Genomic DNA, 27,590 nt, shown 5'->3' with positions numbered 1-27,590 from the left:
GCCTATGACTTCGAAATGTTACTCCATTGAGTGTGAGACTGAACTTTCCTTCCTTGAGCCACGTGTGTAGTAGAGAGTGACAGACATCTCTGTCTTGGAGAAACTGAGGTGGTGGTAATGTTTGTTGGTTTTTGTTAGGGTCTGAGAGAAGCCTCCAAAGAACACCAACATTCACGTTTGCAATACCAAGAGTGCTTTATTGATTCCAACATTGGGCTGGCAATTGGCGACCGACCCCCAAAGAAGGTCATAAGCTCCTTTTAAGTGGAGTTAGGGGAATTTCAGAGAGGAGGGATTAATCTTGGGCTGATTGGTAGAGGAAAGATTAGTATGGGGGCTGATTGGTGGAAGGTCCTAGTGGTTAGGGACCTTCCGACGGCAGGGTAGGGAAAGCTATCTTTAGCCTGCAGAAGTCTGGGGAGTGTCTGCTGAGCTAGCAGAGGGGCTTTGGGGGTGTTTGCTGAGGGTCACCCATAAGTTGCAGTTTTTATGAGACCTGCTTGCTCAGCTCTGTCCCATTTTAGTGAAGTGAAACTAAGGTCTGGTCTCTGCCAGGACTCTGCTCTGCTGCCCCCTCCTTCCACTCTTTTCTTTCCCCCCTTGAGGTCGTCCCGAATCCTGGAGATGCTATATGGATCTGCAGGCTTGTACTGCTGTCTCACAACTGTCAGCAGGACCATAGAGATCTGTGATGATCACCAGGTCCCCTGACCAGAACCTATGGGCACAAGGGCCGGTGTCTTCTCACCGACTGCACACAGCTGAGGCCAGAGTTGTTTCCGCACCTGGGACAGAACTTGTAGGGAGGAAAGAAATCTTTGGTCATTAAATTTAGTCAGTAATTCTGCCCTAAGATTAGGCAGAAAGGGCGGTGGCTTGACATACATGACCTCAAACGGGGCCAGGCCTGCATTATAAGGAGAATTGTGAACCCTGTAGAGAGCAAAGGGGAAGAGAGACACCCAGTCATTGCCAGTATCAGGGGCTAATTTTGTTAAGGTCCGTTATCTGAGCCCAAGAGCACAGGGAGGCCACACCTCGAGATCGGGATAATTTCTTCCAGTAGCTTCTTGATCATCATGGCAGTGTCTTGTGCTTAGTTGAGAAAGTCTCAGTTCATCCTGAACAGGTATGTATAAAAACTAGCAAACACTTTTAATCATACAAGCCTGGCTTTACCTCTGTGAAGTCAGTCTCCCAGTTGGCACCAAGTTTTTCTGACTCCACTTTTTGCATTGACGAGACAGTTTGTGGGACATTGGCCTACAGCTTCCGCTGTTTTGGCCTTAAGGTCAAAGACCTTAAGATGTGCTCTTCACAAGAGGTCCTGTGGTTTTCCTTTTTCCCAAGTGAGTGCTTTGGTGTATTTATCAAACTAGTTGAGTGTTAAAGTCTTATAGGAGCATGATCTGTTTATCTGGGGTCCTGAGCCATCCTTCTTCCTTGTAAGTTTTTGTGCATGAATGGATTTTTTTTTTTTGAGTTCTTGGTCAGTGTAGGCTGGAAATTCTGACAATGTGGGTGTCACCATCTTTGGTGTGGCCAGCAGGATGGCTGCTGTCTGGAGGGCAGCCTCCTTTGCTGCCTTGTCTGTCCAACTGTTTACCCTTGAGATTGAGTCTTTTTTTTTCTGGTGCCCAGGGTAATGGATGACAGCTATCTCTTGGGGCAGCCATCTAGCCTGTAAGCCTTCAAAAATCTCCTGTTTGTTTTTAATAATCTTCTGTAGTCGACTGTCCCCTCTCCCTGTAGACGACACCATGGACATGTAGTGTGGCAAACGTATACTTGCTGTTGGTACAGACATTAAGTCCCTTCCCCTTTTCCAACTGCAGTGCCTTTCTTAGAGCTATCAGCTTGGCCCTCTGGGCTGATGTCCCAGGAGGTGGGGCCTCTATCCAGATGACTTCTTTCTCAGTTGTAACCCTGGCTGCCCTTGCAAACTGATACCGTGTTGATGAAGCTACTGCCATCTGTATACAATGCTACCTCAGCCCTTGACAAAGGGACATCCTTGAAGTCGGTCTGATCCCGTGGAGATGGCTGAGGATGTCCAGATAATCGTGGAGAGGCTGATCCAGGTCCAGGTCTGGGAGCAGGGTGGCAGGTTCGAAGGCACTGCTGTAGGTGTATTGATCCTGGGTGGGCTAAGAGCCAAGCCTGATCAGGAGTTAGCCGAGTGTTAGGAAGCCATCTCTCAAGAGGATGTCTGAGGACTCCCTCGATAGCATGGGGGTGGCCACTTTAAGAGCTTGCCCCAAAGTTAGTTTGTCTGGGTCTTTAACTAGAAAGCTGTTGCTGTGATTATGCAGAAACAAGGAGGCCAACCAGTAGCCCCTGGATCCAGCTTTTTGGACAAGAAGGCTGCTGGCCATTTTTATGGCTTGCACCAATACCCCTTTGGCCGTTCCCTTCTTTTCATCCACAAAGGCGTGGAAGGGCTTGGTGACATCTGGTAGATCTGGTAGTGGCAGAGCAGGTGTATTTGGTAGAGCTGCCTTAATTTCACTGAAGGCCTTTTCCATTTGTGGGGCCCAAACAAGGGGAGTCTTTCCCCTCCTCGTGGCCTCATATAGAGGCTGAGCTAATTCAACAAACCCAGGGATCCATCCAGAGCCTACAGAACCCAGCAGAACCCAGGAATTCCCTGACCTCTCGGTGGTTGCTGGGTCTGGAGACCCTCAGGATGGTCCCTTTAACTGGCATGGTGAGCATGTGTAGTGCTCTTCCTTTGATCAATCGCTGATACTCCAATCTGATCTAAATGGTTGTAGGCCCTCATCTTAGTTAATAAGACTCTTCCAAACAGTAGGTATGGTGTTGGGAACCAGCCATGACAAAAACACCTCTCACCAGGGTAAAGGTGTGGGGATTAGAAAGATAGCAAAGACTGTGAAGAAGTGAATGAAAATAAAGCAGAGAAGCATTTAGGATAGTATCGGGAGGGAGTTCCAGTGAGTGCCGAAAATTCACCCGGGTTTCATTTCCAAGGGTGCTTAAAACACCCTTGACCCCAAAAGTTAGGAGTAAGACAAAAGACTGCATTAACATGGCACAAGGAAATGAACATACCAATTGCAAGTCTGTTACTAGCACAAAACAAGTCACCAAGTCACGCTCACGCCCTAGAGTAAAACACTTTGTAGGCAAACCACTCCCTGGGTGGAATCCCAAATTATTTTCATAAAGGGAACTGGAACTTATTTGAGTCCTTAGACTTTTGTTTGAGGTGGGAACAGATCTACTTCTCTATTCCTGGAGCACAAGGTCCGGCAATTACCACACCTGTAGACAATCACCTGCAGAGCAGAACTCTGTGAGCAACACCTAGGTGGGCCCTTTGTTTGAGGTAGAAGCACAGTAACCTGGAAGGAACTAGAGCTAAACCCCAACTCTTTGACCTTTGGTCAATGTGGAAATAGGATCATAATTTCAGGCCTCCACAGTATGGGCACTCAGGGATGTGACCATAAAAGAGTGGGTTACTCGGCCCCATTTTATGTCCACTGTCTTTGAGTTGTCCACGAGTGCTGGTTCATCTCTGGAGCCCCTTGCACCCAGGATCATTTTGGTGGCATTTTGCCTAGGGTTTGCTTTAGAATGAAGTGTTGTGTTCCTGTTTCCAGTAGACAATCTATGGGCTTCCTCTCCAACTTTAGGGTTACTCAAGACTCAGGGAGAGGCTCCCCTTTAATCTTTTTTTTTCCAATTAATGCCTTTGTTTTTGAACCCTGTCATTTAGGGCATTTATTTTTTCAGTGACCCGACTTTTTACAGCAGGCACATTGGTCTTTTTGCAGACTGGGCCTCTTGCACAGTTCCTGCTTGAGGCCTTTCTCTTTACCTAGTGAGTCTCCAAAGGCCAATGCCTGTCTTTTAACCTCTAGGCTGCCTGACGCAGCTACAAGGACTTTGGTGAGCCCCTGTATCTGTCTGTCTTCTGGGATCTCCCTATCAGTGATACCAGCTCTGCAACCACAGTGAGTTCCGCCAACCTCTTACCCTTAAAACCTTCCAGTCTCTGCATCTTACAGCGGATGTCTGGTGCTGGCTGAAAGACAGAAGTCAGGCTGGCTGTAGACCAATTCTCTGGTACTTCCGGATGCAAGGGTTTATAGGTCTCTAAGAATGCTGCTGGTGTTTCCTCAGGCCCCTGGCATACCTGACTAACTTTGGACAAATTTGAGGGCTACCTCGCAGCAGCCCAGAAAGCCCCCAAGTAGAGTCTGGTGGTAGACTTTCAGTCTCTCCCTACCTTTCTCTGTGTTGAAATCCCAACTGGGTCATGTCACAGGAACCCCAACATTTATAAGGTCTACATTAGTGGCTGGTCTTTTTTCTGGGCCTGGAACCAATTTCCAAGCCTCTGTTCTAATCCAGTCCCTCTCCTCAATAGTGAAGAAGACCTGGAGCCGTTGGAAACAATCATCCCATGTGGTCTGGTGAGTAAAAAGGACAGACTCCAACAGGTCAACTAGCCTTGCAGGCTTTTTAGAAAACTTAGGATTTTGTAATTTTTAATTATAAAGGTTGCTAATGGCAAAGGACCAATGGACTAGCTGCTGCCTGCCCTCAGCATCAGGTTGGCCTAAAGTGGAATATGGAAGGATCGTGGAGTTAGCTCCAGCTGGCAGCTCCTCCCTCTGAGAATGTGTGCATATGTGGGGGGCTCCTCCACTCCTCCCCTTCTGCCCTCCAGGGCCTCTCATCCTGGGGTGCCTGGGAGTGGGGTGGTGGCATAGAAAAGAACTCCTCCAAGTCGCCTGGAGAAGGAAAGACAGGGTACAGGGGTGCGGCAGGCAGTGGTCTATCCCCCTCTCTCCTTTAAAGAGTATGATCACATTCCCAACACAAACATTTTGTAGTGAATTAGCTTTGTTTTCTTTTTTAATGAAGAAAAGCAACTAGAATTAACATAACATGCTCAAATCTCACCCCTCCTCTGACCTTTTACAACTTACTCTATTCCTCAGTTCCTATCACTGCCACTCTGCTTCAGTCAGACATTTTTACTTTAGACAACTTTTTTTTCTCTTTTCTTTATTATTTTAGTTTACTGTCTTTTTTTTTTTAGACAACATGAAAACTTTTATCAAAGTCCCTTTTGTGGTTTTCTTTAGTAGTCTAGAATATTGTATGCATATAGTACTTTAAACAAGAATAGAAACATACATATACTGTAACAGAAATAATGCTACATAAAAACCTATACCAACAAGAAACATCTGAGACTAGCAGTTTTTTTCTTACCCTAACCAATGATAGTTTGTAACCAACCCCTATAATGATGGCAAATATTTATAACCCATTGGATCTGAATGAACAAAAACCACACTTTTTGTGGAAACAAAAACATAATTTAGTTAGGCTGTGTCAGAATAGAAAAAGGCTAAGGGGTAGTAACTGGCAGCGAGGATCTTGGTCCACAGTGAAGAATGTGGCTCAGGAAGGAAGGGAGGGGGAAGTGCAGCAGCTACTCCCAGGGGCAGCGGGCAGCTTGCAGGCACAAAGTACCTGCCTGGCAGTCAGTATTCTACAAAAAAAAAAAAAAAAAAAAAAAAAAGAGGGAGGGAAAGAGGCTCAGGGTAATCTCATGATCAAATAGAGGTACCATTTCCATGCAGTGTTGGTATTGAACTTAGGGCTTCATGAGTTCCAGGCAAATATCCTAGAGCCTCACCCCAGTCCTTCACTGTGGGATTCTAGGTAGGAGCTCTACCACTGAGCCACACCCCAGCCCCTCACTGGGGGATTCTAGACAGGGACTCTATCACTGAACCACGCCCCCAGCCCCTCACTGGGGGATTCTAGGCAGGGGTTCTACCGCTGAGCCGCACCCCAGTGCCTCACTGTAGGATTCTAGGCAAGAGCTCTACCACTGAGCCACACCCCAACCCCTCACTGTGGAATTCTAGGCAGGGGCTCTACCACTGACCATGGCCTCTTCCCCTCCCTCCAAGTTCCAAAAAGCCATTCCCACCACAGGTTTCCAGTATAATTACACCAGTCACCAGTGGGAAAGAGTTCATGTGACATCTGCTCTATTTTTATTATGAAGCACTTAGTGGATTATACATAGGTCCATGTCATCCTGCCTAGTCAGTGCCCAAGACCCCAGAGGGAAGGCACTATCTCCACGGAAGGCCTGACTTACTGGGAGACATATTTGTAGGAGAAAAGCCAGCTGAGGACAGTGTCTCTCGCTCCCTTAGTTCTACCTTTCCTGGGGATTTCTTTCCAGGGCCAGAAACTGAGTAATAAGATTAGTGAGTGGGGGTGGAGTATCCAGGGGACAGAGAAGAAGAAATGTCGGTGAAAATCCCAGATGATCACAGCAGGAACACATCTAGTTGAAGTGAGGCTCAAGATGAAGCGGATGGTGGCAGATGGCTGAGCTTGGAGAAGCCGACATTGTACATGTGGGCTGAGCATCATCGGTGCGGAGAAGGCTGGCTGGGTCTGGCCAGACCCAAGGTTTTTAAATGATTGTGCGGGCCTGCACACCCATGTGTGTGCCCAGGGAGCTGCCTTGGAAGTTATGGGTGACTTAGCAGCTGAGCCGCAGCGGACAATGAAGTTATAGGTCTTCCTTGAGCTCCAGAACCTTCTACTGCAGCTACTTCCAACATCAGTGCTTGAGGGTCACATATTCTACATCTTCCTTTGCCTCAGACCGCTTCCCAGCCCCAAACTGAACCAACTCTGAGTAGTGGATGCTATCATCCTCAGGGCAGCTTGGAGTCACATTCTCATAGTCACCCTGCAAAACAGATGAAGGGAAGCCAGGACTCACGTGACCAGCCTCTGTCCATTCTCTTCCGACGCCTTCTCTCATCGGTTCCCCACTGCATGGGGCCCAAATGTCCAGATGGGGTCATCTTGTCTATAATTGGCTATGCTCTGCCCCTTAGACACCTGTCTTGACTCCCAACCCAGCTCTCTGCCTGAACTGCTGTGGTCTGGATGTGTGTCCCCTGAGTTTTGTGAGTCAGAAATGCACAGATTGTGGGATCTGTAGGAGGCGATTAGATTGATGGATAAATAGATAATCAATGTAGAGATTTTCTTTTTTTTTTTTTTAGAAAGTTAATGTAAATTTTTTTTTTTTTTTAGAAAGTTGGGTTCTCTCCGACATATGCCCCCTGGTCATGAAAGTTTTGTGTCACCTCAGGACTCTGCCACGAACAGATCCAGCTCTTTGATGTTGGATTTCCAGAACCAACCACAAGCCAAAATAAACCTCATTCCTTTATAAACGACCAGGAGTATTCAAGTGTCGCAATGGACAATGAACTGAAGACAGCCACCCTTCCAACTTCACTGTCTGCCAAGTGTGTTCCCCGAGGGGCTCTTCATCAAGGCCCCAGGTGCCCCAGCTCTCCGTAGCTCTGCCCCCTTACCACGTGACGTTTCTGTATCACTGAGTAAGTGACTGTGTCATTGTTGTTTGGAGAAGGACCCTGTGTTGCTGAGGTCCCTGCATCACTGAAAGAGAAAGAAGAGGGCTACACGTGAGCTCTCCCTAGCCGCAGCACCCCGACTTCAACCCTTGGGGGGGGGACACCTTGTCTCTTGTGTGCACAGTACCACAGCAGCAGCTATGAAAATGCATCCTGTGAATGCATCATGCAGCCGGGCTCGGGACACCCGCTGCTGATCTAAGGAAACAGGTCCCATTGTCACGGAGCAAGAATGATGCAGTGAGTGTATGGTGGTGACTGGCATGGGCTTAGCACAAAGAGGGCAGGCGGGGAAGCAAGGTTTTCCTCCCACGCTCCCCCTGAGTCGCAGGTACCAAACTCCAGTGTCCTCCATACCCAGCTCTAGGTGTGTCAGCCTCCGGAAAGCGCAAGATGGCATAGCTAACACTGTCATCCATCATTGGGTTGTGGCAACCCTGGGACTGGGGGCCTTCTGAGAGAGGGGTCCTTCTAGCCTGGAAGACACAGGTTGCTGCTGTCACCCTCTCTCCCGTTCATTTCTTTCTCCTGGCCTTTGACCCCCAATAACGTCCTGGAGGTTTGTGGTTTGTTTGTTTCCAACAGGATCTTACGAAGTGTAACCCAAGCTGACCTCAAATTGGCCCTTCCCATGCCTTATCCTCTTGATCGCTGAGATCTCGGTTGCCCACGTATCCTCGGAGCACTCGCACCCTTTCCTCACCTCTTGTCTTCAAGGGCTACTCTGGGCTCACCTTCCTCCCGTCTTAACTTCTGCTTTTGAGACAGGGTTTCCCTGTGTAGCCCTGATGGTCCTGGAACTCGCTCTGTAGACCAGGCTGGCTTTGAACTCACAAAGATTCACCTGCCTCTGCCTCCCGAGTGCTGGGATTAAAGGTGTGCCCCACCGCCACCACCAGGCTCCATCTTCCCATCTTACCTTTTTATTCCTTACAAAAAAGCTCTGGCCACTGGAATTTTCCTGAAGCCCCTGCTGGCTCTGAGTATGTTTCCATCTAAGGATCAAGGATGTGTGAGGGTGGGTGGGGATGACCCAGCAGGCTAAGGGCTGAGGGAGGGGGAGGCGGAGGGAGGAGGGACAGCGGCAGCTCACTTTTTCTGAAGTTTCATCCCCCAGATAGCCAGGATACAGACAGCGAGGCAGAACCCTAGTCCCAAGGCAACCCGCTTGCCGATGGTCTCTGGGCTATCTGGTGAAGAAAGAGATAACAGCTCACTCTGCCTTGTAAAGATGGTGACGGACAGAGCATTCTCCCGTCTCCCTTCACAAAGCCTGCTCCTTCTTGTCTGCAGTTCTATGGTAGAGTGTTGCGGAGGAGGATCAAGATGTGGTCTCTGCCTCCTCACTCCTGATAGGAGAGAAGGGCCAATTCTTTGTCCCAGTAAGAGCTATTTTCCAGACAGGTCACAAACAAAGCCTGTGACCCTTGCCCGAGAGAAGTTTGATCAGACAGTCAGAACTTCAAGTGCACCCAAGCAGACCCAGCTCCCCAGAAGACTGTCCCACACTCCTTGCAGGCCTGTCCAGAGCAAGAGGCTCAGCAGTTCTCTACCTGAAGAGGGTGCTAGAGAGATGGGATGGGCTAAAGTCATTTAAAAGAGGCAGAGCACAAACCAGGCATGGTGACTCATCTCTGTAATCCCAACACCCAGGAGGCTGAGGCAGGGGGATTGCCTGAAGTTCAAGACCAACCTGGGGTGCATAGCAAGACCCCAATCTCAAACAAACAGAAAGAGCATGGGCAGGTTTCCTAGAGGACAGAGACTGGGTTGTTTTGTTTTTGAGGCAGTTTTCTACATAACCCAGGTTAGCCCTGTAGTTCTGGTGATAGCCCTACTTCAGTCTCTCAAGCATCTGGGTTCAGTTTCCTCTTTGTTCTTGAAACCGTTTTTAAAAACCATGCACTTGTATTATCTTGTTTAAAACACTAAAATATCAAAAGATAAATGAGGATCTTAGTCATCAAGGGGGAGATACATATAGAGAGGGAAGAAGCAAAGGAAGGCAACAGAGAGACAAGGAGCGCCCAGAGCTTCTGAAAGGCAGGCCTCTTGAGGGAAGAAGGAAGCCAGCCCTGTGGAGCAGGACAGGGTGACCTTCCAACCAGGAGCTACTGGTTGGTCGCAGGGTGTGCCTGGGCTGAGCTGGACACAGGAGGGGTGGGGGAAGAGGGCGGTAACCTCCAGGACAGAGAAGGGAACTAAGAGAAGATGGGAACTTACAGTAGACAGTGAGGGTACTGGGCGGTGACACGTCCTTGCCCAGCCTGTTGCTCCCTTGGCAGCGGTAAGAGCCTGTGTGTTGGACCTTCAGCGGTTCCAGCCTCAGCTTCTGGCCCGAGAAGTGGAGGTCTCGGTTACTGGAATCAAACCAGACGTACTGCGAGACAGGTGGGTCAGCATCACTCTCGCAGGACAAAGTGGCCTGTTTCCCTTCCATTATGCTGTCCCCGGGGCTAATAGACACACGCAGCCTCCGAGGGGCATCTGTGAAGGGGAAACCGAGTCAGGCCAGGACTTCTGGTCACCTCATCTTCATCATGTGGTCCCCAGTTCCAGCCACTCACACAGCACGTGGAGGTACCAGGTCTGCGACGGGGTATCTCCGATGGAGTTGTTGACTAAGCAATGGTAACTTCCAGAATCCTCTGGGGAGACGGGGCTGAAGCTCAGGTCTCTCCCTTCCTGCACAAGATTCCCGTTCTTCTTCCAGAAGAAGCGAACCTCTGCCGGGTGGCTCCCGGAGAATTCACATCGGAGGAGGACGGGCTCCCCAGCACGGATCTCTGGTGACTGGGGGTTCACTTTCCGGACCCTCACATCTCTGGGGGCATCTGCAGGGCCACAGCCTCAGGTGATGTTTTGATTCCCTAATCTTCTTGATGTCTCCCCAAAATATCCTATGCCTTTGATTAGGACTTCCTATCCCGTTGTTTAGTGTTCCTGTTCCCAAGGATCAGGATTTTCTGTCCTATGAGTCCTACGTCAATCCTCTCTCCCGACCTGTAGTCCAGGTTCCCAACCCCTTACCCTTCCTTCCCCATGTCTCAGTGTGGCCACCTCCTGGTCACCCCTTGCCCTGTTACTCACAGTGGACATTCAGGCTGACGGGGGAGGCCCACGAACACCACTCGTTACAGGCAGCGCAGCTGATGGGCTCGGGGTTCCATGCAACGTTCTGAATCCTCAGCATTCCAGGTGTGATCTCATCCCCAGAACCTGGAGGCTTCCACTTATAGGAGGTGACTTTAGGATTGCTAGAGTTGTAGTGACAGGCCACGGTCACGCTGTCTCCTTCCCGAATTCGTGTAGGGTTTTGAATAACTGTGGTTACCTCCTTGGGGGCATCTAGGAGAGTGGAGAGGTGAGAAAGCATGGGCCCTGTTGTTCCCCTTTGCAGTGCTAGAGAACAAACTCGTGGCCTTGGACAAGCTAGGCAAGAGCTCTGCCACTGAACCACATTGCTCCCAGGCCAGAGAACAAACTCGTGGCCTTATGCAGGCTAAGCAAGAGCTCTGCCACTGAACCATGTTGCTCACCCTACTCTATTTTTTTTTTGAGCTGGGATCTTGTGTATTTGCACAGGCCAGTCTTGAACTGTGATCATCCCTCCTTAGCCTCCTGCATAGCTGAAATGGTTGGGCATGCGCCACCCTGAGCCATTTGCAAGGCTGGTTTTCATTAAAGCCTTCGCAAACCCCTCCTGCATCCCTCTTGCAGCTGTGAGGTACAGGGCTGGAGCCCATGCTGTTTAAAGCTGTGTGACTGTGGGCTGCGGGCCTCCATCTACCCATCTGTTGAGTGGGGCACCACCAAGCTCTTCCTAAGGAATGCCAAACCATGGCGGGATAGATCAGCACTCCCTCTGGCTCTCAAATCTTTCAGTATTTCTTCAGGGCCTCTCCTGCTGCCATTGATGCTCTGTCTCCATGTCCCTGTGAGGCCCCCAGCATTAGCCCAGGTGGGCCTCGAACTTGTTACATAGCCAAGATGACCTTGAGTTTATGATGCTCCGCCTTCATGTCTAAGCATTCCACCTACTGAGTCACACCCCCAGGCTCTCACAAGGGGATTCTAGCCAGCAGAACCACTCCACCAGCGCCTTCCTAGGGGATTCTAGGCAGGAGCTCTACCACTGAGCCATGCTCCCTGCCCCTCACTGGGGGATTCTAGGCAGGGGTTCTACCACTCATTGAGCCATGCCCCAGTCCTTACTGGGGGATTCTAGACTAGTGTTTGGTTGCTGAGCCATGCTGCCAGTCTCTTCCAAGTATGTTGTATGAAAGTATTCCGTCATTGAACTGCATCATGGGTCCTTTCTACTTTTGAGACAGTCTTGCTAAATGGCCTACGCTGACCTTGAACTCACTCTGGAGCCCAGACAGTTCTCAAGTTTGTGATTCTTCTGCCTTAGCTTCCTCAGGAGTTAGGATGACAGATTTGGGCCACCAGGCTGGTGACATTCATTCTTTCATTCAACAAACATCTACTAAGTAACTACCACAAGTCAAGGCTCTGGTCTACATATCTAGAACGCAACTGTAACCCCCAGTTCCCTGGTTTTCTGTTTGTCTTCCCTTACACCCCCACAACCCTTACACCCCCACACCTCCTGCACCCCACACCTCCTGCACCCCCATGCCGCCTACACCCCCACACGCCCTGCACCCTCATAACCTCTACACTCCCATACCTCCTGTACCCCCACACCTCCTGCACTTCACACTTCCTATACCCCACACCTCCTGCACCCCATACCTCCTGCAACCCATACCTCCTGCACCCCTACAGCCCCTACACCCCCACATCTCTTGCACCCCATACATACTGCACCCCCACACCTCCTGCACCCCTACAACTCCTACACCCCCACACCTTCTACATCCCCATGCCTCCTGCACCCCCACAACTCCTATACCCCCACACCTCCTACACCTCCATACCTCCTGCACCCCCACACCTCCTGCACCCCATACCTCATGTACCACCCACACATCCTATACACCCACACCTCCTGCACCCCCACAGCCCCTACACAATGTTTTCCTTCCTTCTCTATTTCGTTCTTTCCTCCAAGAACCAGAAGTCAGTTGGCTGCTCACACTGGACATCCAGTTCAGCTTTCTCTTTCGTCTGTCCTCGACCCAGGCGGTTCTCTGCCAAGCAAGAGTAAGTCCCAGCATGCCTCAGGGAGACTTTAGGGATCAAGAGCTTCTCCTGTGTCTCTCCAGGCACTTCTTTTTCATTGTGGTACCAGGTATAGTTTGTCGCTCTTGGACTGGCCAGTGAGTCACAAACCAGCTCAATTGACTGCTCCTCTTTAGCAGGTGGGTGGTAGATGTGAACCCTGGAAGGTTCTGGAGGAACTAGAAGAAGTCACAGAGGCAAATGGGCAGGTGAGCAGAGCCCGCAAACCCAGGCAGGCAGGCAGGCAGGTACCAGTGCCTCCGTTATCATCCCTGGAGGATCCTGCTAATTCCCCACCTCCCTTGCCAGCTTCATGGGAACTCACACAGCACCGTGAGGGCCACTTCTTCCGACAGTCCTAGGCCCAAGTCGTTGGTAGCCTGGCAGCGGTATTTCCCACTCATGTCCTTGGTCACTTCACTCAGAATTAGTGTGGGCGTCTGGTTCTGCAGGGGGTCCCCATTCTTGACCCAGGACACCGGACTGTGTTCTGGGTTGCTGCTGGTGACTTGGCATGTCATGTTCACAGAGCCGCCCACCATGACCTCTGTAGAATTGACCTCGATCGTGAGCTGCGGGATGTCTGCGGGAACAGAGGAGCAGTGGGGGGAAGGACAGGGAATTCTCGGTGGCTCTTGTCATTTGGGTGGCAGCAGCTTGCACACGTGTGGTTCCTTTGTCCACCCAGGTCACTGTCACAGCCCCTCGCTCGTCTCCCTGCTCCCCTTTCTCCTCTACCACCTTGTCTCCGCCACCACCCCTAGCGCTGTCAGAGAGTGACACCAAAGCTGTCTGCTGGGCTCTAGGAGACCCAGTGTCCTACTTCCTCTCTTACCTCCAAAGGGGGCTTGATCCTCAGACACTGCCCTGGGCACACCACGCTTGCACCTCAGCCCCTTTCCACTTGTTCTTCCCCCTCCTTAGAATCTTCTTTGCCTGCCTTAGTCCCTCTGTCTTGTCAGCCAGGGTCTTCACCTTCTTCACAGAAGTCTCCATCCATCGCCCTGCTTTCTTTTTAACTTTTGGAGGTATTTGTGGGTTCCCACGTGGATATGGAGGTCAGAGGATGACCTTGGGTGTTGTGCTTCAGGAGCTGCCCATCTTGATTTTACTTTTTTTTGAGACAAGGTCTCCTACTGACCTGGAGCTCATCAATTAGACTAGACTGGTTGGCTAACGCATTCAAGGATCCATCCAGACCTGCCTTCCCAGTGCCAAGACAACAAGTACATGCCACCACTCAATTTTTATTTTGTTGTTCTTCCTCCTCCTCTTCCTCCTCCTCCTCCTCCTCCTCCTCCTCCTCCTCCTCCTCTTCTCCTTCTCCTTCTCCTTCTCCTTCTCCTTCTCCTTCTCCTTCTCCTTCTCCTTCTCCTTCTCCTTCTCCTTCTCCTTCTCCTTCTCCTTCTCCTTCTCCTTCTCCTTCTTCTTCTTCTTCTTCTTCTTCTTCTTCTTCTTCTTCCAGACAGGGTTTCTCTGTGTAGCCGTGGCTGTCCTGGAACTCACTCTGTAGATCAGGTTTGCCTTGAACTCAGAGACCCACCTGCCTCTGCCTCCCCAGTGCTGGGATTAAAGGTGTGTGCCACCATGCCTGGCTTACACTCAACTTTTGAATGTGAGTTCTGGGTATCAAACTCAAATCCTTATTCTTGTAAGTCAGAACTTTTTAACAAAGATTTGTTTTCTTTGTGTATGTTCACATTGGAGGGGCTAGAGGCTTCAGAGCCTGTGGCTCTGGAGTGCCAGGTAGTTGTCAGCTGTCTGATATGGGTACTAGTAATTGAATTTTAGGTCCTCTGCAAGAGCAGTAAGTGCTTTTAACCCCTGAGCCATCCCTCCAGTAAAAAACAAAAGCAAAAACCAAGAGATGGCTCAGCCAGTAAGAGCATTCGCTGCTCTTCTGGAGGACTCAGATTCAATTGCCAGCACCCACATGGAGGCTCACAGCTGTTTGTAACTCCAGTCCCAGGGAGTCCAACTTCCTTTTCTGGCCTCCAGGGAAACCACGCATGCAATATGTCTGTACATATATGCAGGCAGAACACCCATACACATAAAAATGAAAGTTAAAAATATTTTAAAAATTTATGTAGTACTAAGTTTTTGGTTTTTTGGCTTGTATGTTTTTTTTTTAACTATTACGAAGGGAATTTATTAGGTTGGCTTGAAATACTCTGAATTATCTACCCAGCCCTCATTTTCTTTTAATATATACATCTCCTTCTGGCATTTCTGCTCTGTATTTATTGACTAATAGGTTTCTTATGTGTCTATTCTGTTGCAACACTCACTCCACACAGGCAAAACCTGGTTCAGTGCTGTGTTCTCTTCTCCACCTAAGCTGGCATCCAAGACAAGACCTGGCACCTAATCAGTTCACATGGGTTTTTCTTTTTTGTTTTTGTCTTGAGATAGGGTATAACCATATCCTAGAGTTCACTACTTAGATCAGGCTGGCCTCAGTCTCACGGAGCTCCACCTACCTCTGCCTCAGGAGGGCTGGATTTAAAAGTGTGTTCCACCATGCCAGGCTCCACAGTAAATATTCATTGAATAGATAAATGACTAAATGGATGAACGGGGCATAAAATAATGCTGTGCAAACTTCCCTGTATGGAAAACAGAGACACCTAACCAGATGATCCTCAAAGTGTGCTATGGCTTGAGAGTTGACTGACGGACTGAGTGGTCCTGGAGGTGGACCCAGGGTCTCGCACATGCTAGGCAAGCACTGTACCCCTGGGATACATCTCCAGCCCTTAGGTTTCTGGGACAGTCTCTCACTATGTAGCCCAGGCTATCCTCAAACTCAAGAGTCCCCTGCCTTGTCCTCCTGAATACCCATTTCCAGGCCTATATCTTCACACTCAACTAGATTATTTTACTTTTTAGGTCAAGGCAGAGGCTAAAACGAATCTGTGTCTTGAGACTCAGGACTGCCAGAGGAGACAGTGGAGGAGCCTGTGCCCACGCCAGAAACAGGTGATTGACAGCTGAACCTTCTACGGACACAGACTCCTCTTACCTTAGTGGGGCGCAACAGGATTTAGGAAGAAGGTGACAAAATAGTGTCCTTCCACACAGAGACTCACGTTTAACGTCCAGGCGCACTGTGTTCTCAGAGAGCACATTCGTAAGGTGCAAGACTCGGCACGTCACGTTCTTTCCATGGTCCGTCCATTTTGGTTGGAAGGTGAGCTTGCTCTCTGTGTAGACATTCTTAACGGAATAGCTGGTGAAGTTGCTGACGGAGCTGATTTGGGGGTCTTTCAGGGACCACTCCAAGTGAATGGGGTACCGAGGGCAGACATAGTTCAGTGTACAGGTTAGAGTGGCACTTTCGGATGCCTTGATTTCTGATGGCAGCTTGACGGACGGTGAGAAGGGTGTCTCTGGAAGAAGGAAAAAGAGAGGAGGCCTGGGAGCTGGGAGCAGGGCACAGACTAGCCTTCCACCACTGGCTTCAAGCATCCTAAAAGCTGGGGAACAGGGTGCACTTTAGCATTTGACTCCTGACTTCAGGTGCCCTGTCCCATATGACCTGGAACAATCCTTTGCAAAGCCATTCTATTCCCATTCAGTTCAACCTCTCTGTGAAAGGCCTTGGGGACACTAAGCAAGCTAGGAAATTGTATTTTATATTTATTCTGTTTTTCACTTCCTTTTGTTTTACTTTCTAAATGACCTCAGGATCACCCAGGGTGAATTTCTTTGGTTTGGTTCTGCATGCATGCTAAGCGTTGGTGTCCGTGCCTGTGTTTGTTTGGCAGCCTCATTATTGGAGTCAGCCAAGCAGACCTCCCCATAGTGGGGTGATCCTGAGACCCAGGGTTCAGACCCCCACCAGGCTAGCCCACCCCACACACGTGATGTCAAGATGCATAACCCTGGCAGCTCTAGTATGGACTGATGATACCGCCAAGGGTTGAGGCCCCTGGCTGTTGTCAGCCATGTCTGAGCCCTGTGTTCTTGTCATCTAGCCTAGAAACCAAGCCTTAGATGTGATCACTAACATGCTAAGAGATTTGAAAATCCAAACCTCTGTCTTCTTTGGAAAGAAATATTTTTAAAAAAAAAAATGGGACAAATGCTTGTGCTGCCATTGATCTCGGTGCCATCAACATCTCCTATTTGAGTAAAAAAGAGAAATACATAGGAAAGGATGTGACTGCCCCCCCCCGGGTATGTATGGTGGAGGAGAGGGAGAGCATAGTCAAAGGCAAAGAGACCTGGGAGAGTCCAGAGTGGACAGGACCCTGAACCAGGTGAGAGGGAGGTGAGGAGAGAGGGGCACAGAGGGGAACCAGGTGAGAGGAAGGTGAGGAGAGAGGGGCACAGAGGGGAACCAGGTGCAGCATCCAAGAGGGCAGAGGTAAAAAAAGGTGAGTAACTAAAATGCCTGAGTTTATAAGGAAAGGGGGAGATGGGGGCTGGAGAGTTGGGGTAGTGGGTGGGGTTTGCTCGCCACACCCTGTAGATGTGACTGATAGAGATTGAGGGGGACAGACACTGGGAGAACCTGGTCGCTTAGATCTGTTATGTAGGCACCTTGCTCGGCCATTGGTCCCAGGGTTTGAGACTTCACAGTGAGCATGCAACTCAGTACTCTCACCTCCCTCTTTGCCTCTGCCAGAATTGGGTGCAGTGTCCCGCATACACTCACTGGGTGCTGTGTCCTGTGTGCACTCACTGGGTGCTGTGTCCCACATACACTCACTGGGTACAGTGTCCCACGTGCACTCACTGGGTGCTGTGTCCCACATACACTCACTGGGTACTGTGTCCCTCATACACTCACTGGATGCTGTGTCCCACATACACTCCCTGGGTGCAGTGTTCCGCATACACTCACTGGGTGCTGTGCCCCGCATACACTCACTGGGTGCAGTGTCCCGCGTGCACTTACTGGAAATGTTGAGATAAATGTGCTCCATCCACTTGTTAGTACCTGATATCATCCTCAACCCCAGCTGCCCTCGGTCACTCTCGCGCATCTCGAGGATTTCCAGGGTACAGTTAGAGTTTCTGTCTCCCAAGAATGTTACCCTTCCATCCTTAGAAGGGGATGACCCAATCTCTGTGTTGTTATAGAGGACAGTCCCGGTGAAGTCCTTGGTATCATTGTTAAACTCATATTTCTGATACAAGAGGATGTGCAGGTTGGCGTCTTTAACTGGCATTTTGTATGTGCAAGGAATCCAGATGCAGACTCCCTCCCAGGCGAAGAGGGTTTGGGGATGCTCAACCTCCCATTTCTGTGATGAAGCAAACAAAGCCACGTGTCCTAAAGAACACAACACTGGTCAGAAACTATTATTGAGGTGTGAGAACTTTCATAGGAGGTAGGGGGAGGAGAAGCTTGGTACTTCACAGTGGAGGAGGAGCTTAGCATTGCCTCCCAACAGTTCTTCTCGTTCCCCAGATCCATTCCCTCTCGAAATTGCCCACTGACCTCTCCAAACCCAGGTGCTAGTGTGGGTCTTACCTAGAATCAGGAGGAGCCACGGGCAGTGGACATTCATGATGTCACGTCTGGGTGGCACCTAAGGATAGAAGAGTTAGTCTGTAAACTGGGTGTGTTGGTGTGTGACCATCATCCCAGCATTCAGGAAGTTGAGGCAGGAGTGCTGTGGGACAATGGTCTTGCACCCTGTTACTTATATTACATTGTTTTAATAAAACACTGATTGGCCAGTAGCCAGGCAGGAAGTAGAGGTGGGACAATGAGAACAGGAGAATTCTGGGATGAGGAAAAAGTCAGTCTGCAGTCGTTACCCAGACCAAGAGGAAGCAAGGTGAAAATGCCTCACCGATAAAGAGTACCAAGCCACATGACTGACACAGACAAGAATTATGGGCTAATGTAAGTTATAAGAGTTAATAAGAAGCCTGAGCTAATGGGCCACCCAGTTTATAATTAATGTAGACCTCTGTGTATTTATTTGGAAGTGAACGGCTGTGGTACTGGGTGGGACAGAAACCTCTGTCAACACAGGAGGATTGCTACAAGTTTGAGGCCAGCCTGGGCTCTATTCTGAGGCCCTGTCTGAACAACAACAACAACAAATTTGCCTTTGAGCCATCTAGCTGCTTTTGCTTGTTCCATCCTCTGAACTCTGATTCCTTTTTTCTGATCCTGGGTTGAGGAGGCAAATCCGGTTATATGATGAAGATGTTTGGGGTGCTCATAAAACCTTTTCTAGGTATACTATACTTCTTCAAGCAGAGATCTTTCCTTTCTTTTTTCTCTACCTCTCCTATCCATTTATTTGTTTTTAACTTTTATTTTATATTATTAGTGTGTGTGTGTGTGTGTGTGTGTGTGTGTGTGTGTGTGTGTATGATATGTATGGGGCATGTGCAAGTTACTCTGCATGTGTGGAGATCTGAGGACACCTTGGTGAAGGATTTTGTGGAGTTGACTCGTTCCTTCCACCTTTGAGTGGGTCCCAGGAACCCAACTCAGACGGTCAGGCTTACGCAGCAAACACATTCTCCACTGAGCCATCTTGCTGGCTTTTCTAACTACTACAACTCCCCGTCATGTTCTCAGGCTCTGTGGTGCCAGACTGCCGTATGTATTCAATGCCAGACCCTGGTAACAAGGATCTGCCCAGGCTAATGGTGCAAGATTTTACATAGAAGACAGAGAGATTTGAAAGACTTGGGTGGGGGAAATCACATTAAACCAAATTTGAACCAAGTGCTTTAGGCCTGGAATTCTAGATGCTCCAGAAGCTAAGGCTAAACAATTGCAAGTCCAAGACCAGCTTAACTACAAAGCAAGTTCAAGTCCAGTTTATTAACTTAATAAAACCTTGTCTCTAAACAAAGAGTAAAAATAGGGCTGGGGGTTTATTACTGTGATAGAGGAATCTTCCAGTGGGAAAGTGGGTATGTGGTTCAGCAGTAGAGCCCCTGTCTAGAATCCACCAGTGAGGGGCTGGGGTGTGGCTCAGTGGTATAGCCACTGCCTAGAATCCCCCAGTAAGGGGCTGGGGTATGGCTCAGTGGGTAGAGCTCCTGCTTAGAATCCCCCAGTGAGGGGCTGGGGCATGGCTCAGTGGTAAAGCCCCTGCCTAGAATCCTCCAGTGAGGGACTGGGGATATGGCTCAGTGGTAGAGCCCCAGCCTAGAATCCCCCAGTGAGGGGCTGGGGTGTGACTCAGTGGTAGAGCCCCTGCCTAGAATTCCCCAGTAAGGGGTTGGGAATGTGGCTCAGTGGTAGAGCCCCTGCCTAGAATCCCCTAGTGAGGGGCTGGGGGTGTGGCTCAGTGGTAGAGCCCCTGCCTAGAATCCCCTAATGAGGGGCTGGGGGTGTGGCTCAGTGGTAGAGCCCCTGCTTAGAATCCCCCAGTGAGGGGCTGGAGTGTGGCTCAGTGGTAGAGCCCCTGCCTAGAATCTCCCAGTGGCTCACTGGTGGACCACTTGTCTAGGTGTGGTCCCTAGGTTTAATCCCTCATACTATCCCAAAAAGTAAAACTAAACTCATACTTAAGTATGACATCAGGAGAACATTTTGAGGCAGTTAGAAAGTCTTAGAAACAGAGGATGGTTCAAAGGACGCCCTCCTGATAGGAGACAGGGCAAAGGTACTCCTTTTCTAACAGCACCAGGCAGTTGTTAGCAGGGGGGCATGGAACCTCCCGTTGTCCAGCCATCCACTGTTTGCCATAAGGAAGAAGGCATGAAATAAATAATAAATAAAATAAGGAAAAGGTCATGAGATAATACAAAAGACCAGCCATGGTAGTGTACACCTAAAATCCAACACTTAGGAGCCTGGATCTGAGAATATGAGTTTGATGCTGATCTGGCCTCCCAAGCCAGACCCTGTCTCAAAAAATCTAAACAACAGAAATATGGAGTGCTCATCTGACAGAACTTAACTATATATTTAGGGGTTTATATATTTACAACTGATACCCAGTATTCTCTATCTATCGATTGATCTGTCTGTCTACCTATCTACCTACCTACCTACCTGTCTGTCTATCTGTCTATCTATCTATCTATCTATCTATCTATCTATCTATCTATCTATCTATCTATCTATCTATCTATCTATCTATCTCTGAAATGAGTTTGCCCCCCCACTGCCACCATCCTGCACTTTACATAGGGTTAAATTTAACTCTATTGGTGTGACTGTGACCTGTGTCAGCCCCCAGGGATCTTGCAGGATGTGCCAACCAAGTGTGTCTCCGGTGTCAGGGCAGAGCTGCGTCCCTTCCTCCTACCCTACCTCACACAGCCTCGGCACCTTTCCCTCCCAGGCTGCAGGGAACAGGAGGGGAGGGCTGTTGGGTGATGGGAGCAGGTATGGGGAATGCTCGTCCACTGCCTGAAAGCCAGCTGGCTTCTATCCCCAGTGCAGTGTTGGCTTGACCTGGGTGTGTGAGAGGTAAGGGGCCAGAGGCTGGGGCAGGTCATCGGAGGCAGAACTGCTTGCAGGTTTCCATGTGCAGGGAATCTTCAAGGTCACGGTCCCTTGGGAAAAGCCAAGTTCAGCAGGAGGCTTTACTGTGGGACTTCCCATGCTCTGTATGTGACACATGTCACTAGACATGGAGTAGACAGGCAGTTCCCCTTACTACCTAGGCTGCAGGTCTCTTAATCCTTTGCCACACAAGCTATGCAGGGGTGTTAGCTCTGCTCTGAGGGACTCACTTTGAGACCCTCCGGGATGCTACAAGGGTTGTGGCAACAATCAGGCCCCAGGTGCTGGACCACTGCGCCTCCCTGGCAGGGCCTCCAGCTACACCCTCAGCAAGGCTTGACTGGAGAACTGGAGTTGATCAAGAAGCGGGCAGCTCCAGAGCAAAGCGACCTGCCCACAGGATTTCCAGTGGTCACCTCAGCATCAGAAGCAGGGACCTGAGCCTGGGGGCTGGATGAATGAGGAGGGTACCGTGGCGTAGGGCATGAACAGTTACTAAATCCAGAAACTTAGAACAGGACCACACTGTTGAGACCTATGATCCACTCTGTTCAGACCCACTGAGAGCCTTGGGGGTTGGCTTCCTGGCCCCACCATTCCCTCCTGGGCATCCAACAGCTTCTTCTACCTCAGAGGACCCAGAAAACCTGGCTAAAGGGATGCTGTGCCTATTGTACATTAGGTAAACAGGAACACCGGTCTTCATGGCCGGCGCACAAAGGCTGCTCCATATTTACTTGTTGACAAGAGAAAAGATTAAAATAGTGTTTACCTGTCTCCTCGTGCGCTCCTCAGGGTCCCCAGCAGCCTCTGAGAGTAAAAGAAAGTGAAGTCTCCCAAGCTTGGCCACACCCCCTTCCTCTCTGTGGCTCTGAGACCAGCAGATGGGTGATTGGCGTGACTGGCGGAGTGGGGAAGAGAGGCCATGGCGGAGAACAAATTGGAAGGGATGTTTGACTCTGCGGTCAGGTCTTAGTTTGTGGATCTGCTGGGTCTGATGAGCCTCCAAGCTTCTATGAAAGCTTGCTCTTGAGAGCTCTCACCAACTGCGAAGTAGCAAGTCTTCTTGAAGGTGGTGTTAGTTTGGTGATACCATCTCATTGCTAGCCTAGCATTCCCATCAAAGGCAGGAACAGGGGACTCTGGCCCTGGGCCTGGATGCCGTAGCATCTCCACAAGCTGGGGAAGAACCAAAGGTCTGGGGAAGGAGGAGTTGCTGGATGGGAGTCTTTTCTGCTTGACATTTATTTATTTATTTATTTATTTATTTATTTATTTAGAAACTTTTAAGGCAGGGTTTCTCTGCATAGCTCTGGCTGCCCTGGAACTCACTCTGTAGGCCAGGCTGGCTTCAAACTTACAGAGATCCACCTGCCTCTGCCTCCCAAGTGCTGGGATTAAAGACATGTGCCACCATGCCTGGCGCTTGATTTTTATTTCTTCGAGATGGTATATAGGCACTTGTGTATTTTTGTATGTGTGTGTTTGTGTGTTATGTGTTGTAGGTGTGTCCGTATGTTGTGTTTATGTGTGTGTTATGTGTTGTATGTGTGCTTGCATGTTGTGTGTGTTGTTTATGTTTGTGTGTTGTGTATATTGTTTGTGCATGTGTGTGAATGTGTGTTTGTATTAGTGTGTTGTGTGTGGTGTTTGTATGTGGGGTGGGTGGGTGTGTACCAGCGCTTGTATAGAAGTCAAAGGACAACTTGTGGTCAGTCTCCCCTTCCACCTTTATGTGAGTTTCAGGGGTGAAACTTGGGTCGCCACGCTTGCGTACACCCACTGTCACCCACTATAAATGGGAAAGTCTTGAGACTGAAATCTCATCACTTGTATCCTGCTTCTCCAGCAGTCACTGGAACAGTGCAGGGACAGGGAACATCAGAGGCAGAGCTGACCTCAGTCTTCTCCAGGCACAGGGAATGTGTTGCACAAAAATGTCTTCAAGGTCACAGCTGGTTGGGAAAAGAATGAGTGGGGATGGGGGATGGGGGAGGATTGTGTCCCTGCAAGTCTCACGGTAGGTCGGCAGGAAAACAAACCACAGAGTCAATAAACTCTTTGCAAAGTACACGCGCCTGTGAAGATGAATTCTATAGCTTAAAGGCCTAGGAGCTGGTGCAGCCTCTGATTGAGAAAGCGGAGAGGTCAGCCAGATAAACAGTGCATGTGACATCTCCCCCAAGGATGGGTTCCATTAACTGAGAACTGAGGAGGGGAGTCTGGGATAAACAACCTGGGGGATTTGGATGAGGTGTGCCTCTACAGAGAGCAAAGGTCACCAGAATGTTATATCCACTCCTTCCTAGTTTTCTGGGTGGGAAACAGGAGACACCCCTGCCTGATTAACATTCCTGGTTGCTCTGGGATTACCTGTGAAGACCTGAAGACCTCGTGTCCTCTCCTCAACAGGAGGCTCTACTGGGGGTCTTCTCATGCTATCTAAAGAACTCTACACATGGTACATGTCACAGGAATGGCTCTACATGTGATACATGTCACAGACATGAATCTACACATGATACATGTCGCAGGCATGGCTCTACATGTGATTCATACCACAGACATGGCTCTACATGTGATGCATGTCACGGGCTTGTCTCTACATGTGATACATGACTCTACATGTGCTATATGTCACAGATATGACTCTACATGTGATACAAGTCACAGGAATGGTTCTACATGCGATACATGTCACAGGCATGACTCTACACGTGCTATATGTCACAGGCATGGCTCTACACGTGACACTTGTCACAGGCATGGCTCTACATATGATACATGTCAGGGGCATGGCTCTACATGTGATGCATGTCACTGGGCGTGGGAATAGCCTGAGAGTAGCCGGCCACACAAACAGAATCAGAAAGGGTTAAGAAGAACTGCAGAAGATAGTGATGGGTGGTGGGGGTGGCCACAGAACTGTCTTGAAAATTACTCAGGAAGCTGAAACAGGAAGATCAAAAGTTCAAGGTCATCCTACGCTTCAGAATAATTTCAAGACCAGTCTCACCAATTTAATGAGACCTTGTCTTGAAATAAAAAATGGGAGCCTGGGAGTGTGGTAGCAAAGTAGAATCTTCTACCTGTCTAGAATCCCCCCAGTGAGGGCCTAGGTTATGACTCAGTGGTAGAGCTCCTACCTCCTGCCTAAAATCCCCCAGTGAGGGGCTAGGGGCGTGACTCAGTGGTAGAGCCCTGTCCTGGTCCTCACATTGAGGGCCATCTGTCAAGGTCCAGCCTCAACAGGTTCATATGTTCCAGAGTAGGGTGTGTGGATTAGAAATGTTAAGCAGAAAAAACAGAGACACAAAAGAAATGAACAGAGACACAGAACAGTGTCGGAAAGGCAACCCAGTGAATAGAGAATCAGTTATATACCCCAATCCAAAAGAAAGAAAGAAAGAAAGAAAGAAAGAAAGAAAGAAAGAAAGAAAGAAAGAAAGAAAGAAAGAGACTGCTTTACCATGATACAAAGAACAGGCAATTACCTCTTCAACCCCTGAAACATCAAGTAGCTATAACCTAAGTTAAATATTCTGTTGTTTAGGCAGGGCATGCAACAACTACACCTTAAGCCAAGCATCCTGTAGGCAGCCACACCCTGGGTCAAATCTCCTGTCATAACCTTGAAGGAGAAAGAAAAGACCTAAAGTCTCTGACCTTTGGTCAAGGTGGAACAAATCCACACCCATGGGCTCCAGCAGAGCCCCTGCCTAGAATCCCCCAGTGAGGGGCTGGGGTGTGGCTCAGTGGTAGAACACTTGTCTAGCATGTATGAAGACCTACTTTTAGTCCCCAGTACTGCCTCTCCCCAAAGTAGTAACATAGCAGGCACATAACCAAGGTGGAGAAACTTCACAAAACAACTGCAAATACCTGGATTTGATCCCTGACAAGAGCTATGCTTGAAAAGAAGGAAATAACTGGGCATGGTGGCACACACCTTTAATTAACAACCAGGGATTTTTCAGGAAGTGGAGCCTCATGTGCCCCTCCCCATCCATGCTAGATTCTAATTATATTTTTGAGACAGGATCTCACTGTGTCACCCTGACTGTCCTGGAGCTCACTCTGTAGACCAGGCTGGCCTCTAACTCACAGAAATCTGCCTCCCGAGTGCTGGGCCTTATAACATTTTTGACGCATGTGTGCCTGAGTCCATAGATTCCAAAGTGAGGGATGTGGAAAACTATCTTTTTCCATATTTCTCCTGCTAAGTACAACTAAAATCCCCCAGCCCTTATTTAAAAAGAAAAAAAGCGCAGGAAGGCTCAGAGAAGCAGAGAGAAGGCTCATGCCAGTTAGAAATCCTGAGTCCTGGCCAGGCAGTGGTAGCACAGCCTTTAATCCCAGCACTTGGGCAGCAGAAGAAGGAAAATCTGAGTTCAATGCCAGCCTGGTCTACAGAGTGAGTTCCAGGATATCCAGGGCTACACAGAGAAACCCTGTCTCAAAAAGCTAGAGAGAGAGAGAGAGAGAGAGAGAGAGAGAGAGAGAGAGAGAGAGAGAGAGAGAGAGAGGAAGAAGAAAATGAAAACTCTGAGCCCCAAGGAATAGTCCAGCAGTTACTTCCCTGGCTCTTTGCTTCATTTCTTGAGATAGGGTCTCCTGTACCTCAGGTTGACCTCAAACTTGCTATGTAGTCAAGGATGTTCTTGAACTTCTGAGCCTTATATCTCCACTTCTCAATGCTGTAATTAGAGATGGAAGCCAGCACCTCTTCTTTCACGTGGGATGTGACTTGAGCCCAGGGCTTCCCACACACTAGGCAACCACTCTACTAACTGGGTCACACCTGCATTGCTTTCTCTGCCTCATTGACACCAGACCACACGCTGGTGAAGCTAGCACATGGACAAAAAGCTCCAGCAAAACCCTGCTTTTTCAGTCAAAACACAAAGAGAGGGACACCCTCGGGGTCAGAACCCTGCATCAGCAACTTCTGTGGGTCCACCAAGGAGTACAGGAAACCCCAACAGTGAATTGTTCACTTGTGTCTGTGCTGGAGAAGGTCCTGTGTGAGTCTCGACCTTCACCTCTACCAGGCCGTAACAAATATTCAAGAAAACTCCACACTCTCCAAGTGACAGGAATAGAAGAGGGGGGTATGGAAATGATAGAATAAAAGGGTAGATCACTGAACCTACTTTAATCCAAAAATCAACTATTAATCTTAAATATTTTGAAATGGTATAGATTTTAGTTTATTGATATAAATTTAAAGTTAATTTTGTTATGCTGTATGTGTGTTTCTACTCTTGTTTGGGGTATTGTGCTTATGCAACTCTTTTAAAATGTAATGTATAATTGAAAATGAAGATTATTTAGTCATCTATAATAGTTAAATTTATAGTCATATTAGGTGTGTTTTCAAGGTCATATGCAAATACTTAGATAGATAGATGGTCTTTAAACACATCAAAGATCTACAGAATATGGCATTGAGTATGTTTAATAACTTAAGATTTTTCATGACAGTAAGACATGTCTGTTCCTTTCAGCACAATATACTACAGAGAAGATGATGGACATCAAAGAAATTCTAATGGAGTTTGTTTTCTTTATGGTAAAAACTAGCCATGTAGACAAAGAAACTCTCCTTGCCTCAATTGCTGGCAATATACTATCCAAACTGGGCCAGCAGGTCACAAAAAAGGCAACTGCCAAACTTTGCCAAGACAATGTAGGACATTGCTTCAAAATTTCCTGCTTCATAAGAAATTTTGTTAGATATACTAGAGCTATAGACCAGAGTTGGATACCCCAATGTTACAGAGGAACTTTGACTGACTGTCCAGGCAACCAGATGTCCCTGTCATTAGCTAACATTTCACCCTTCTGAGGTCATTGATAGAGTTGAAGACTAGATATTTATAAAGTTTCCCTTAGTTATAATAAAAGTAAATTAGGTATAAATGTTTAGACTCACAAAGGTAAAATAGATACTTCCTCAATTTTGCTAAATACAAATAAACTCGGTATTATAACTATAATTCTTACTTGATAATTGTTTTTCTGTATATAACTTTACTATGTTAAAGTTAAAACCTTCCTTTTTAATTAGACAAAAAGGGGTAAATGCTATTAAATAATTCTCCTATACACTGTGTGAATATATATTGGTATGACTGGCTTAATAAATAAGTTGACTGGCCAATAGCTGAACAGGATAAAGTTAGGCAGGAAAGCCCAACTGAGAATGATGTGATGAGGCAGGACAGAATCAGAGGAGTTGCCAGCCAGATGGAGAATGAGTCAGACACACAATATGGGATAGAGTTAAAAGCCATGAGCCACAGGACAGTGCAAAAATTAATAGAAATGGGTTAAATTGTAAAAGCTAGTTAGTAACAAGCCTGAGCTATTGGCCAAGCATTTAAATTAAGTCAGTTATTTGGGAAGAGGCTACTGGTCACTTGGGAGCAGGCAGTCAGGAGAGAAATTTTCACTTACAGTGTGCTGCTTCTTTGGAGCAATGGGGTGTAGAGTGACAACTG

The 27,590-nt window shown here is 48.5% G+C and overlaps 1 protein-coding gene and 1 long non-coding RNA gene across 5 annotated transcripts; one reads left to right on the top strand and one right to left on the bottom strand.

Annotated features, from left to right (window-relative positions):
- The first annotated feature begins 935 nt into the window (after positions 1–935).
- On the top strand, positions 936–7,260 carry LOC125403114 (uncharacterized). The gene is made up of 3 exons (XR_007232842.3): positions 936–1,129; positions 4,397–4,442; positions 7,114–7,260. It is a non-coding gene; the product is annotated as an uncharacterized LOC125403114 (long non-coding RNA).
- Positions 6,025–21,962, bottom strand: Cd22 (CD22 molecule). Of its 4 annotated transcripts, none has more exons than XM_087906550.1 (14): positions 21,860–21,962; positions 18,133–18,190; positions 17,596–17,931; positions 15,740–16,039; positions 12,973–13,230; positions 12,563–12,826; positions 10,551–10,808; positions 10,028–10,294; positions 9,684–9,947; positions 8,554–8,650; positions 8,380–8,455; positions 7,818–7,936; positions 7,401–7,485; positions 6,025–6,760 (listed from the first exon to the last, which is right to left on the bottom strand). In XM_087906550.1, exons 2-14 carry the CDS (start codon positions 18,167–18,169, stop codon positions 6,629–6,631), a joined length of 2,493 nt encoding a protein of 830 aa, XP_087762676.1. In that variant the 5' UTR covers positions 18,170–18,190; positions 21,860–21,962; the 3' UTR covers positions 6,025–6,628. The 4 variants fall into 4 exon arrangements, with proteins under 4 accessions (XP_087762676.1, XP_087762672.1, XP_087762683.1 ...); XM_087906546.1 differs by having other exon boundaries at positions 17,554–17,931; positions 21,860–21,960; XM_087906557.1 differs by having other exon boundaries at positions 17,554–17,902; positions 21,860–21,922.
- Between the last annotated feature and the right edge of the window lie 5,628 nt (positions 21,963–27,590).

The sequence above is a fragment of the Myodes glareolus genome, chromosome 1 (genome assembly GCF_982192425.1).
Source record: "Myodes glareolus chromosome 1, mMyoGla1.1, whole genome shotgun sequence".
Lineage (NCBI taxonomy): Eukaryota > Metazoa > Chordata > Mammalia > Rodentia > Cricetidae > Myodes > Myodes glareolus.
The sequence above is the reverse complement of the archived record's forward strand: the minus strand, read 5'-3'. Positions and strand labels throughout refer to the sequence as shown.

Bases quoted from the DNA above. Each gene is read 5' to 3' on its own strand.
- Cd22 (XM_087906546.1), bottom strand. From the start codon at position 18,169: ATGAATGTCCACTGCCCGTGGCTCCTCCTGATTCTAG. The intron at 17,932-18,132 runs GTAAGACCCACA...TGTGTTCTTTAG, and splicing joins GTGGCTCCTCCTGATTCTAG to GACACGTGGCTTTGTTTGCT. The intron at 7,486-7,817 runs GTATGGAGGACA...TTTCTCTTTCAG, and splicing joins GCTGACACACCTAGAGCTGG to TGATGCAGGGACCTCAGCAA.